Genomic DNA, 15,097 nt, shown 5'->3' with positions numbered 1-15,097 from the left:
TGCCACAACTCAACTACAGGATTCACTGAACTTTGGACCCTGGTTCTTCACACACAAAATGATGGCACTGGACAAGATGTTCCCTGATGTCTCCTCGAGCTGAAATACCCATAACTCTGACTCATCAATATACATGGTCTTAAGTACCTCATACCAATACACTCAACTGAAATACAAGTAATTTTCTTTTTCTTTATTCTCTTGTTCCACCTTTTTAACACAATTACACAAAAATTACCTGTGTTAAAAGAATGATATAAGAGAAAACACACAGACGTTTTTTTCCATAAGACTAATCCTCTTAATGCTGCTAGCTTTAATAAAATTTCCAGTACCACCAGTATTTTTCATTCAGACTAGATGACTACCAGTCAACTACTAATTTCACTAAAAAGCTAATAGTTATTTAACTTAAACATACCATTAAAAAGAGCACCTGCTTAAATCCAACCCCAAGATTTCATCTGTCACAAAAGTATTAAACTTTTGAGATATTACATCTCAAAATATTCAATTATTTAAATACATCAGTCAATAGATTAGTCCCTGAGTTTGAATCAGATGTTTTGCTAACAGGCAAAACTCCTAGGATTATATTTAATAGATAATATTAAATACATTTAACGTTATATTTTAAATGGCTTTTAAAACAATAATTTTTGACTTGTCAGGGATATTTGCAGAAAGTAGTGAAGGAAAACTTACTTTTTTAAAATTTTAACTTCCACATCATTTAATAAAGAATTAATTCAGTCATGGTGCTGAATAAGCTTACTATTTTATACTGCCTTTGCTAGGTATTCTGAGGTATTTTTATAAATTAAAGAAGAGGAATGACATTATAGTTTTTGAAAACTATCTGAGTCAGACACCCCAACCCAAAATCATTCTAACACCTTACACATGAAGACAGTGAAGCCCAGAAGGGTTAAGATCCTATTCAAGGTAATTTAGTTAGATTGGAGACTTTGCATTTTCACCATTATTTTCCAATGAACCCAACTGCCACAATATTCTTAAAATATAAAGTATGACTGTATGTCAAATGCTATCACAAATCACATCAGTGTGCTCTATTTTTCCCAGGCTTAATAAGCAAACTCAAGTCTTACCAAAATCCTTGAATTTCAAAACATTATCTCACTGCAAAAACATATATGACATTCATTTTATATTTTCACAACATAAAACTATGAGGTCATTAAATTTAACATCATACTATATTGCAAATCAATGATAATTGAATGATACAGCAAAGTCAAAATATCAGAATAATAAATTCAAAGATTTGATGATCATAAATGAAAATTATTCTTGTATATGAGATAAAATAGAAACACCTTCCAAAATTGGTGAAAGGAAGAAAACTGTCAACCAGCATATGGTGAAGTAAGACTCTAAATTTTCCTTCTACCGAGAAATCACCTGAAAAAAATTTTCATTTATTTGTCAAGTGAACTGTCATTAAGACTCTAAAATATACCAAGCACTATTTTGAGCACCAGGGATGGTGTGTGTTGAACAAGAAGAATAAGATCCTGTTCTGAGAAAAACAAAGGCAATAAATAAGCAAAATATCAGATAATAATAAATGTTGTGGAGAAAATGTTACCAAGGGTTACAAGATAAAGAATGGGTAATCATTTGAGATTAGATGACCAATGAGAGTCTCATTAAGGGAATAACTTCAAAAGAAACAAGAAAGGATCTACCCACTCTAAGACTAGGACAGAAGAACATTCTCAGCACAGGGAAGAGCATGTAGAAAGAACCCCAAACAGGCACCAAACTGGTGGGTTTGAGGAAGTGAGAAAGGCTGCATGTCTGCGAAGCACAGTTAGGAAAAGCAAGGATGACTTCTGATCAGATAGAAAGATGAAGGCCAGATCACACAGAGCCACAGTTATCAGTCTCAAGCTTTTGTACGTAAAAACCTGAATTTGAAGTTAGAAGTATACTAGAAGGCAATGGCACCCCACTCCAGTACTTCTGCCTGGAAAATCCCATGGATGGAGGAGCCTGGAAGGCTGCAGTCCATGCGGTCAATGAGGGTCGGACACGACTGAGCGACTTCACTTTCACTTTTCACTTTCATGCATTGGAGAAGGAAATGGCAACCCACTCCAGTGTTCTTGCCTGGAGAATCCCAGGGACAGGGGAACCTGGTGGGCTGCCGTCTGTGGGGTCACACAGAGTCGGACACGACTGAAGTGACTTAGCAGCAGCAGCAGCAGTGTTAAAGTATGCTTTTTAGTTATCAGAGTCTGGAATGAAGCAATGAATTCCAATGAATAAATTCAGATGCTTTACCAAAGAGTCATTTGTTTTGTTTTGCTCTCTTCAATCTTGGGAAAGTAGCCTGAGTAAAAACTACATGGCTTTTAAGTTTCCTTCCAGCTGTATGACAATTTTAATTTACCCTATCCTTATTTCAGTAAAGACAGTGGTTTAAAACTCTAAATAGATTCCTAAAGATCGTTCAAATTTAATTTTACTATACTAATTAGCTTACTTCTGCATCCCTGAATCCTAAGCTCTTTGATAGATAAGACTATCTTATAATTATAAATACTTTCCTGGGAATTTTAGTATACAGTTTAAAAAGAATCTATTTTTTGAACTTTAGTGGTTTAAAAAAAACAAAAACAAGACTATACCTATTTGTTTTGCAGCCTGTAATATAGCTTTTAAGTCTTCATTTACTCTTTGCATTTCACTCTTCTCCAGTTTTTCATTCAAAAATTTTACAATCTTCATCCATGTCAGGTCCAAGCCTACAATTTGTTCATGAAGTTTAGACCGCTTCATCTGAAACAGACAGCATAATACAGAAACATACTGGTTAAAAGTTTTCTCGAATCTATCATTTATCACATATATTTTTCATTAATCATACAACTTGGCACCTTCTACAAGAATGCAAAATTGTATCTACTCACATCCAAATTTATAGCTCCCAGAAGGAGCTTTATTTAAATGTGATTTAAAAGGACCTCATTTATTCAAAGATATGTTTTTAAAAGCTTATTTTTCTATAGTTTAATCACAATGAATACTCATTATGAAATAATTTTCATATGGCAAAGTAAAATGCAAAAAGTCCAACACCCAGATAACAATTGGTAACATACCACAAACCTCTTTTCATTTTCCTGCTTGTTTTTTACATAGCTTAGACCATACCGTATATAAGAGCTTTATGTCATGCTTTTTGATGAAAGGCATTTAAAGAAAATAAGACTCCTATGATGGGAAGGCAAAAGGAGAAGGAGGTGGCAAAGGATAAGACAGTTAGAAAGCATCACTGCCCCAACTGACATGAATATGAGCAAACTCCGGGAGATGGTGAAGGATAGGGGGAGCCTGTGTGCTGCAGTCCACGGGGATCACAGTCAGACATGACTTAGGGACCGAACGACAGCAACAAATGATGGGTTCAATATATTCAAATCAGTATTGCTTTCCTAAGGTTGATCCTACAACAGATTAGGAATCCAGGAGATTCTTATCTGTACATAGTCTTTCCATGAGACTATAAATCTTTCCAGTCTCAAGAACTGACACAGAAAGCTGTAAATATTTTATTTCATATCACTGAACTTGATCCCTGGATTAAACTTTGTGACATCCTCTGACCAAATGAAAAGCAGTGAGTCAGATGTTATTCCTGTCATTTAGCTGCTAAGTCATGTCCAACTCTAATTTTCCCCTTGGTTGTACTGATGATTTTGGACCCAAGAAAAAAATCATGCATTTACCAACTGGATGTTACCAATTGTTTTCTTGGGCTCCAAAATCACTGCAAATGGTGACTGCAGCCATGAAATTAAAAGACATTTGCTCCTTGGAAGAAAAGCTATGACAAACCTAGACAGCATATTAAAAAGCAAAGATATTACTTTACCAACAAAGGTGCATATAGTCAAAGCTATGGTTTTCCCGACAGTCATGTATGGATGTGAGAGTTGGACAATAAAGAAAGCTGAGCGCCAAAGAATTGATGCTTTTGAACTGTGGTGTTGGAGAAGACTCTTGAGAGTCCCTTGGACTGCAAGGAGATCCAACCAGTCCATCCTAAAGGAAATCAGTCCTGAATATTCATTGGAAGGATGGATGCTAAAGCTGAAACTCTAATACTTTGGCTACCTGATGCGAAGAACTGACTTATTTGAAAAGACCCTGATGCTGGGAAAGACTGAAGGTGGGAGGAGAAGGACTGAGTGACTGAACGGAACTGAAGGTAAAATTTACCATTTTTTAAAATGCACACAGAATTGAGAAAAGGAATGTCAAATATCTGCCCATATTTTATATTTATAATCATTTTATCTAAAACAATGTACCTGTAAGTCAGCCACTTCTTCATTATAATTATCTTGCTTGGTGACATTTGAAAAGGAGCGCAAGGCTCCTGTGAGTCGAGGTAAAGCCATCTATTATTCAATCAGTGATCCATACAATGAGAAACTTGAAACTGAAACAAAACAAGATGATATTTAACTGTAGAGAGGAGGTGAGAGAGATAATCACATTCAACAAATTAGCCTGTATTTAAAATAAAGAAAACACTTAAAAAGCAATTGCTACCAATGCTGAAAAGTTCTCTTGACACATTTTCTACCCATGTAGTTCTTTTATAACATATTGTCTTATAGGTGGGGGGAAAAAAAAAACAGACAAAAAAAACACCAACAACACTTGCTTGTGGGTACTACTATAACATTCTTTCAAATGAATTGTATAGATTTCCAAGTATGACAACCAGGAACAATGACAGAGATAAAAGCATTTGTCCATCTTTTCTCCAATTTCATTTTATGCTCATTGATTTCATCTCACATAATCTCTTATTTTTTGTCTCACTGGCTTTTTCCAGTTACATGCATTTGTATTACCTGGAGTGCTCTTCTGACGTTCATACAATTGCCTCGTTAAACAAAGTTCTTGGCTTAAAAGACCACTCAATCACAGACAGGGCAGCTACCCACCTACTGTCTATCATAATACAAAACTCCTATTCTCTTTACAGGCACTAATTAATATTTGATAGTCTCTTATTTACTTATTTATATATTGTCTCACCCGACAAAGAGTAAGCTTCATGACAAAAAAAGAAAAAAAAAGACCTTCATTTCACTCATCTCTGCTAGCAAACACAACAGAAAAGCAATATGTTTGGCAGTCAATAATGTCTTGGTTGGGCCTCCCTGGTGGCTCAGTTGTAAAGAATCTGCCAATGCAGATGTGGGTTCAATCCCTGGGTTGGGAAGGTCCCCTGGAGAAGGAAATGGCAACTCACTCCAATATTCTTGCCTGGGAAATCCCATGGACAGAGGGGCCTGGTGGGCTACAGTCCATGGGGTTGCAAAGAGTCGGACACAATTTAGCAACTAAACAACAACAACTGTGTGGTTAATAATAGAAGGATGAAAAACTGAGAAAAAGAAATCATGGTAATGGGAAGACTAAAGAACCAGAAAACAATCAGAGCAGCTGAGGAAGGGGAGAACTCCCAGGCAAAGAAAAGTCAGATGATCTGATCTAATCTCCTTGTTTATATGCTAACAACTGAACAACTCGTCTTCTGGCAGATAGACTATTTATTATGAAGAGGGTCCTCAACCTTGGAATACTCTTAAGAGGGCTATCTTGGTTTAAGCTTGCTTATTATAATAAAACTACAATATATACATTTATAAGGCATGGCTCCCTGGAGAATGTCACATAAGCTATGTGCGTGTGTGCTCAGCTGTGTCCGACTCTTTGCAACCCCATGGCCCCTCTGTCCATGGGATCTGTTCAGGTTCCCCGGAACCTGCATCTTATGTTTCCTGCATTGGCAGGTGGGTTCTTTACCACTAGTGCTACCAGGGAAGCCCAAGCTATGAAAGTTGTCAAACAGAAATAATTTTGCCCCACTTGGGACATTTGACAATGGGTCACTGGGGAGTTGGGTGGGTGCAACTGTCTTCTGGTGGGTAGGGCCTACTGATGCTGCTAAACACACTTATAAGGCACAGGACAGCCTCCTCACAATAAAGAATTATCTAGCCCCAAATGTCAATAGGGCAGAGCTTATTAGGATTCCCACTCCAGAGTCTAAAAATAGAGATGTTTTGTAACCCAAGCACTTCTCAACGTGTGAGAAGACCTACACACCTCAATTAAGAGACCTCACTAATTATTCTGAGCCAAAGAGCATCTGTCCATTAATGGGACTGGAATAGCAACTAGGAGACCATATAGGATGCCTCAGACCACCCCCTGTTTTTGCTCTTCTTGATTGTATACACCCTTGAAGTTATTATAAAATTTGATTCTCAGTAAAATCTCCAGTTCCTATATTAACTACATATAAAAAAATTGTATGAAATGTTTAACAAAATAAGAGAATTTTTACAAAATGAAGAACAGTAAAATGACTAGGCAAATTGGAAAATATAACTTTTAGAAATAAAACTACATATGTAAATAAAAAAACAATCAATAATGAGTTAAATAATAGATTAGATACAGTGAAAACAAAAGTGGTGCTCTGCAAGAGAGAGATATCTGAATAACGCAGTATGCTGTTACAACTAGACCAAGTATAAATTAAGTAGATCAAAGAGAAAGAAGCCCAAATATATCAATACTCACAATAAATGTAAACAAATTAATCTTAACACCAAAAGATTGACAGCCTGAATTACTAAACAGCAATCAAGTAAACACTAGAGCTATACCTAAAACAGGACAGAGAAAGGTTGAAAGTTAAAAGATGGAATAAGATCCTCCTGTAAATGATAACCAAAAGTAGCTAGTGGCTGTATCAACAGCATCAGATCAGATAAAAGAGACTTTAAAACAAAAGGTATTATTAAGGATAGGAGGAAAAAAAAAACCTCTCTACATAATATTAGAAGTTATAGCTCACTAAGGTATAAAAATTTTGAATTTGCATGCCTCAATAAAAATTAATTAAACCTCAACACGCCTCAAAATAAATTAAAACAGATTTCCAGAAAAAAGTAACAAGTCCAACATCAAAGTGAAAGTTCAATAATCGATCAATTATTGATAGGTCAAATCAACATCAACCAAAAAAAAATGGAAGTTGAGCACTGAAATTAGTGAATTTAACCTAAAATAAATGAAAATATATATTCTTTTCAAGTACATTTGTAACAATTTTAAATGGCCTATGTATCAGTTCAGTTCAGTCGCTCAGTTGTGTCCGACTCTTTGCAATCCCATGAATCGCAGCACGCAGGCCTCCCTGTCCATCACCACCTCCCGGAGTTCACCCAAACTCATGTCCATGGAGTTGGTGATGCCATCCAGCCATCTCATCCTCTGGCGTCCCCTTCTCCTCCTGCCCCCAGTCCCTCCCAGCATCAGTCTTTTCCAATGAGTCAACTCTTCGCATGAGGTGGCCAAAGTACTGGTGTTTCAGCTTTAGCATCTGTCCTTCCAGTGAACACCCAGGACTGATCTCCTTTAGGATGGACTGGTTGGATCTCCTTGCAGTCCAGGGCACTCTCCAGAGTCTTCTCCAACACCACAGTTCAAAAGCATCAATTCTTCGGTGCTCAGCTTTCTTCACAGTCCAACTCTCACATCCATACATGACCACTGGAAAAACCATAGCCTTGACTAGACGGACCTTTGTTGGCAAATAAATATCTCTGCTTTTCAATATGCTATCTAGGTTGGTCATAACTTTCTTTCCAAGGAGTAAGCGTCTTTTAATTTCATGGCTGGAGTCACCATCTGCAGTGATTTGGGAGCCCAAAAAAATAAAGTCTGACACTGTTTCCACTGTTTCCCCATCTATTTCCCATGAAATGATGGGACCAGATGCCATGATCTTAGTTTTCTGAATGTTGAGCTTTAAGCCAACTTTTTCACTCTTCTCTTTCACTTTCATCAAGAGGCTTTTGAGTTCCTCTTCACTTTCTGCCATAAGGGTGATGTCATCTGCATATCTGAGGTTATTGATACTTCTGGCAATCTTGATTCCAGCTTGTGCTTCTTCCAGCCCAGCGTTTCTCATGATGTACTCTGCATATAAGTTAAATAAGCAGGGTGACAATATACAGCCTTGACGTACTCCTTTTCCTATTTGGAACCAGTCTGTTGTTCCATGTCCAGTTCTAACTCTTGCTTCCTGACCTGCATATAGGTTTCTCAAGAGGCAGGTCAGGTGGTCTGGTATTCCCATCTCTAGTAAATCTCAACAAATGTCAAAAAGTTAAGTATAGTATAGACTGGCAGACAACAAAATTTGCAGAAATAGAGCAAATATTTTAGGTGTGGCAGGGAGCCTCTGCTGTATATTCTTTTTTTTTTCTTTAAATCATTCTTGGGCTCAGGGTAACCAAATTAATCTGCTGACTCCAGATATAGTTCACATTTTCTGAATAAAATACAATTAGATTAGAAATCAGAAACACAAAAGATTAAAAAACACAGTTGCCAATCTGTAAGTAAAGGGTATGATTCGGGTGAGGAAAAACCAGCTGGATTCTCCACATCACAATAAAGAATTTCAGTCAGAAAAGTAAAATGATCCAATTTGCAAATAAACTCCCTCACTGGCTGACTTTAAATTTCAGCTACCCACTGGGAATGAGTTTAGGAGAACATTTCTGGAAATGAGATGATTCAAAGAATCACACTGGGATTTTTCTAACACAACATAACATACTTCCTAGAGCATTTGGAAGAATAAATGAAAGCAAGAGTCAGTGGACATTGACGTTGTAAGACTTCAGTGTGCACCACAATCACCCAGAGGGCTTCTCAAACTGCTGAGCTTCACTTCCCTACTTTTCACCCCCAATCTTCTATTCAGCAGACCAGATGGCATTGAGATGGGACACAGGATCTTATCTTCCCAGCAAGTTCTCCAGTGATGCAGCAAGTCTAGTACCACACTTGGAGAACCACTGTTTCAGAGGTGTTATCTTTTATTCTGAAGTCACCATCTCAGTCCTGTCTCAAACCAACAGTAACCACGAAGTTTCCACCTGTATTAAGAACTCAGCGGCTTAAGTTCGGTGCACAATCTGTTTCCCAAGTTCGGTGCACAATCTGTTTCCCAGCAGTCTTTCTCAACAAGGATCTGTGAGAGAAGTCTTCCTGAAAGTGAACTGAGTGACTTTTTTCTCAATTCTCCTACAGATGGAACATAGTTAATATCATCCATTGAGTAGTAAAGCATAAAATGTATGCCTCAGGGCACTGGAGTTTAAATTCTCTACCTAGACTGAGAGAATTCTATTCAAAGATAAGAATTCTATTCATGACTGACAAGTCAGAAGTCTTTAAAGAAAGATCTTGACACTAAACTGAACAGTATTCTGCCTCAGAACCTACTTTTTAACCATACATGTTAGTGCTTTCAAAATATAATATCAGAACAAGAAACATGTGATACATGGGATATTCTACCTCAGGCAAGGTCTTAAGAATTAACAGAGTTTGGCATCTCTCATTATTATTTTGACATATCTCACAGTAATCTGAATGTCCTATGCCTCTCTTTAAAAAGCAAGGAGTATGGTGCACTGGGACGACCCAGAGGGATGGTATGGGGAGGGAGGAGGGAGGAGGGTTCAGGATGGGGAACACGTGTATGCCTGTGGTGGATTCATTTCGATATATGGCAGAACCAATACAATATTGTAAAGTTTAAAAATAAAATAAAATTTAAAAAATTAAAAATAAAAATAAAAAGCAAGGAGTAAGACTTCATTGATTTTTATTCGAATTCACCAATCCAACAAATCCTAACAAAACAACAAACTGCTCACACCCAAACTCTAAGAAGAGATCTAATAATAGTAGGGCCCGGTACTGAGGTCACACTGTTAGACTCTACACTAACAGGAAACTTTAAAGCTCCCCGAGGGATCATCAAAATAATCAGTATGAATTATACGTCTCAAAAAATGAAGTAAAGCACATTCCTTGATTTTTTTTTATTTGGTTTTATCTACTTTATTCCTGAAGTTAAATGACCACCACTGTAAAATATAATAGTTCACTTCTTCATAGTTACCTGTAAATCATTTATTCAAAAATATTTTAGGATCTCCTATCCAGCAGGAACTGTGTTAAGCACTGGGTATAAATAAGGTTTACAGAACTGTATTCTTCAAAACCCACTGTATCCTATACCAGTAAAAAGATCGCCAAACATTTAAGGGAAAGTTCAAATTGAAAAAATAAATTTTCAATCTTATGGTTATTCATTTAATCAACAAATATCTATAGATCACCTACAATATATTAGATACCCTGCAAGGATCTAGAGATTTAAAAAGGGGGAAAAAGAAAAAAACAGTTCTTGTATGACTGCCTCTTACCCTAGATAACAAGTATACAATACAGCTGAAAAGAAAGAAAAACAGCTGCAAAAATTATGCAGATATAACTATAGGAAGACAAGGGAGAAACACCTAAGAAGGTGGAAACAAAAGTAGGTAAGAAGGAAGGAAACTGAGATTTTAAAGGACTTGAGTGGGGGAAAAAAGGTTATTCCAAGGTAAATATATAAAGAAGAAAACTAAACCAACAGATTATTGCTTAAAAAAAACTATAAAATAGTTCATTTGGAGACTCATGAAATTAAAGATGTAAGCAGAGACCCAACAGCATGTTTCAATTTAAGCACTTTTTATCCTGCTAAAAAATATAACATATTGTAGAAAAATGACTCAGATTTAAGTGTAGTGAACAGATTAAAGGTGAGGTCAAATTGGAGACAAGCAAACTATTTGGAAATTTATTTCAATAAACTAGGTGAAAAACAGAGGATACAATTGAAGCAAGAAAAGACAGAAAAGGATGGATTTGAGAAATGTTTTTATTTGGGAGACAGAAGAAATTCATGGACAGGATGTGAGGATGAAGGTGAAAGAGGCAGGACCCCCACCTTTCTAGCTCATGAAAGGCAGAACAGCTGAGTGTGTATGCAGAGAAGGCGTACTGGAAGAACAAAGATGATTAGTTCTGCTTTGGAAAGTTTTGATCATGGGCCATCAAGTGGGATATACGGTTTAGGGTTTCCTATCAGGGGTCTGGGGCTAGAAGGACAGAATTTAGTGTTATCCCTTCAATGTAGTTAAAAGCATGGTTGAACATACTCCTTTATGTGAAATTATTTATATAAACCTGCAGACTCTCTCCCTAAGAAAACAGACATACACACGTACAAACATTTTGTAATTCATTTCAGAGGATGCACAAAAGCCATGAAATCCATCCATGTATCCCTAAAAACCTCTTGAGAGTAGACAGTAGAGGGCCAAGGACAGAGTCCTAAAGGATCAAAAAAGAGCTGTCATATAAAGAAAGTGGTATCACAAGAAAAGGTTTCAAATGTTATGCTACATAGTCCAGTGCACCCAGCCACTAAAGTCTTAGATGACTTTAGAAAACACATTTTCAAAACAAATGGTGGAAGAAAGCATATTTCAGTAGGTGAAACATAAATGGAAAGGAAGAAATTGAGTACTAGCAACTCTTTCAAGGAATGTGGTTGAGAAGAAAAAGCAAGAAATAGTGAAAACATAGGGTTAATACTTTTTAGTAATACAAGAGAGAGTTCAGCACAATTCTATAAATCAGATGAGAGCCAATAAAGACAGGTTGAGTAACCAAAGCAAAGACTATGAACATGACTTAAGACAGTAGGGTCCCTGAGAAAGCAAGAGAGACAATCATGGGTCTAGATATACCACTTGGATAGAAGGAGTGTGGCGGGCTGGGTGAGTAGAAGTGCATATATGTTTATAAGGGAAGCAGAAGGTAAATAGGGAGAGAAAAAAATATGGTAAAAGATAGTTCCACCAAATGACTCCTATTTTCTTTGAGATCCAAAACTAGCCAAAATAAAGTGAGATGGAATTTTTGAAGACAGAGGCAAAAGTTTGACCTTACCATCAACAATGAGAGGAAACTGACTAATAAATCATAAAAGGATTTTTCAGGTGGCAAATGAATGTTCATCCCATATTGGAAACCATAAATTTAGAATGGCAACAATCTGGCACAGGAACAAAGGTTGGCATTATATAGGGTTAAGGTTTGATAACTCAGGGACAATAGGAGGGCAGTGGAGCCTAAACGGCGCAAATGATTGAGTGCTGGATTTGAGGTCCAAAACAAAAGGAAAAGACATTCAACTAGGAGGTCTTAAAGACAGACATCGCAGTGTTTACTATTAAACTTTCTGATACAAGACACAGCGAAGGCTTATCAAGATAAACTGACCTACAAAGCAATTGCTACCCCAGTCATTTTTATTCCAACCAAAATTTTGTAAATAAAAATATCCCTCAAAACAAATATATCTATCTTTCTAAAAGACAGAAAGCCTAGAAGTCACTTTTTTTTTTTTTTTTCCTATTCCCTGAAGTACTCCTCTATGGTTATCTGAATAAGCCTTTAGACTGTCAATTAGATATATTGACAGATATACAGAAACAGATAAACAGAAACTGTTTTGAAGAAGTTAACCGCCCTTTTTAACATTCAAATAGGGAAGAAAAATATCTGACAGTAACGTATTTCCCTTTGTGTAACAATATTAACCAATAATTTGTAAGCTAGAATTCTAGTACACATTATTCTGAAGTAGCATATTAAAAATTATAAGATTTATTTTTCATATTCCAAACCCATGTTTCTCTACTCTAAAAAGGGTCCAACTGCTTGACAGCAACTTTAGGAAAATACAGTTACAGTATTTTTAATTACAAATAAATAACAAAAACTCAAGAAGAAACAAACTATATTTCCTAATAAGTATAAAGTCAAGCAATTGCTTGTTGGTGATCATGAATACCAGGTAATTATTAGGAGGGGAAAAAGAAAGTAAAAGAGATATAATGTAGGTAAGGGATAAAAGCACTGAAAAGATGGATGAGGCTGTGAATGGAACAAAAATTAGAATTTAAGATTTCAATAGCCAAAACAGAATTATATGCCCACATACAATACCTTTTAGAAAAAATAAGCTGAAATATTTAATTTTAATTCATCTGTTAAAAAAAATCAAGTTGTGATATAGATATAATTAACACTGTTAAAATTAGAATTCAGAAAAATAAGCCTTAATAGATATTTTATATATATATATATATATATATATATATATATATGAAGTGAAGTGAAGTCGCTCAGTCGTGTCCGACTCTTTGCGATCCCATGGACTGTAGCCTACCAGGCTCTTCCATCCATGGGACTCTCCAGGCAAGAATACTGGAGTGGGTTGCCATTTCCTTCTCCAGGGGATCTTCCCACCCAGGGATTGAACTCTGATCTCCTGCACTGCAGGCAGACGCTTTACCCTCTGAGCCATGATGGTAGTACATATATATATATATACAAATCCTCTACTATACCATTTCAAAAGGGGGTGATTTTTTTTTCATGGTAAATCCTAAAGAAAACTTTTAGTTACTTGTACTGAACTTGTATTCCTTACTTGCCTTGTACCTTATGCCACCAACAGGTCAATGTGAAGTCACATCTTAGGTATATTTAATTAATTATTTGAATCAAACAAAGGAAACCAAATACAAGGTATAGACAGACACAAAAAATAATGCTAGAGATTCTGTCCACTATTTCACATACTCAATACATGCTCTTGAGTGAACGGGGGTGAACAACAAGAATATGATGCTCCCTTAAGTCTGTTTCAATAACTACATGCTTATCCAACTGAGAATCCTGCTGTACTGCAGGACTCCAAGGTTTAAAACCAAGTTCCCTTTTTAAAAAAATATACATGGCCATTAAACACAAGCCAACTTTTTCATCTTGTTCATCCTCAGAAACTACGATATGTCCCAAGTTTGGAGGAAAAGTGTGGCTGTATATGACATATTGAGAGACAGTAGGTTTTGACAACCTGGTGTCTTCCTAAAGGACTTTCAAGGGAAATTTGTAACTATTCATAACCTTCACCAAACAAGTTCACTTTAGATCTTAACTCATTCTTAAGCAAGAAGCAATGGCTCTTGAATAGTTTCCAATCAAGTTAGGTAACACACCTGGAACATGGAGAACTGAGAAAGCACAGCAAAGATAAATAAATACATACATATACATTTCTTTTCATGAATCAAAATCTAAAAGATGATGCTGTTAGTGTTGCACTCAATATGCCAACAAGTTTGGAAAACTCAGCAGTAGAAAAGGTCACTTTTCATTCCAATCCCAAAGAAAGAAAATGCCAGAGAATGTTCAAACTACCATACAATTGCACTCATTTCACATGCTAGCAATGTAATGCTCAAAATCCTTCAAGCAAGGCTTCAACAGCAAGTGAACAGAGAAATTCCAGATGTACAAGCTGGATTTAGAAAGGGCAGAGGAACCAGAGATCAAATTGCCAACATCCACTGGATCACAGAAAAAGCAAAGGAATTAAAAAAAAAAAAATGTGCTTCATTGACTACTGCTAAAGCCTTTGACTATGTGAATCACAACAAACTGTGGAAAATTCTTAAAGAGATGGGAATACCAGATCACGTTACCTGCCTCATCGAGAAATCTGTATGCAGGTCAATAAGCAACAGTTAGAACTGGATATGGGATAACAGACTGGTTCCAAATTGGGAAAGGTGTACGTCAGGTGTATATTGTCACCCTGCTTATTTAACTTATATGCAGAGTACATCATGAGAAACGCTGGGCTGGAAGAAGCACAAGCTGGAATCAAGACTGCCAGAAGAAATATGAACAACCTCAGATATGCAAATGATACCACTCTAATGGCAGAAAGTGAAGAGGAACTAAAGAGCCTCTTGATGAACATGAAAGAGGAGAGCAAAATAGCTGGCTTAAAACTCAGCATTCAAAAAACTAAGATCATGGTATCTGGTCCCATCGCTTCATGTCAAATAGATGGGGGAAAAGTGGAAACAGTGATAGACTTTATTTTCCTGGACTCCAAAATCACTGCAGATGATGACTGCAGCCGCAAAATTAAAAGATGCTTGCTCCTTGGAAGAAATCCTATGACAAACTTAGTGTATTAAAAAGCAGAGACATTACTTTGCCAAGAAAGGTTCATATAGACAAAGCTATAGTTTTTCCA

General features: G+C 36.4%; 1 protein-coding gene across 1 annotated transcript in view; it reads right to left on the bottom strand.

Moving 5' to 3' along the window:
* Positions 1-15,097, bottom strand: part of ASCC3 (activating signal cointegrator 1 complex subunit 3) — a 332,797-nt gene that overhangs the window by 307,686 nt on the left and 10,014 nt on the right. The window contains exons 2-3 of the mRNA NM_001206118.2: positions 4,344-4,474; positions 2,658-2,808 (exon numbers count right to left, since the gene is read on the bottom strand). Coding sequence (NP_001193047.1) covers positions 2,658-2,808; positions 4,344-4,433 — 241 coding nt within the window. The 5' untranslated portion in view covers positions 4,434-4,474. The remainder of the gene's footprint in view (positions 1-2,657; positions 2,809-4,343; positions 4,475-15,097) is intronic.

Source organism: Bos taurus, chromosome 9 (assembly GCF_002263795.3).
Source record: "Bos taurus isolate L1 Dominette 01449 registration number 42190680 breed Hereford chromosome 9, ARS-UCD2.0, whole genome shotgun sequence".
Lineage (NCBI taxonomy): Eukaryota > Metazoa > Chordata > Mammalia > Artiodactyla > Bovidae > Bos > Bos taurus.
The sequence above is the reverse complement of the archived record's forward strand: the minus strand, read 5'-3'. Positions and strand labels throughout refer to the sequence as shown.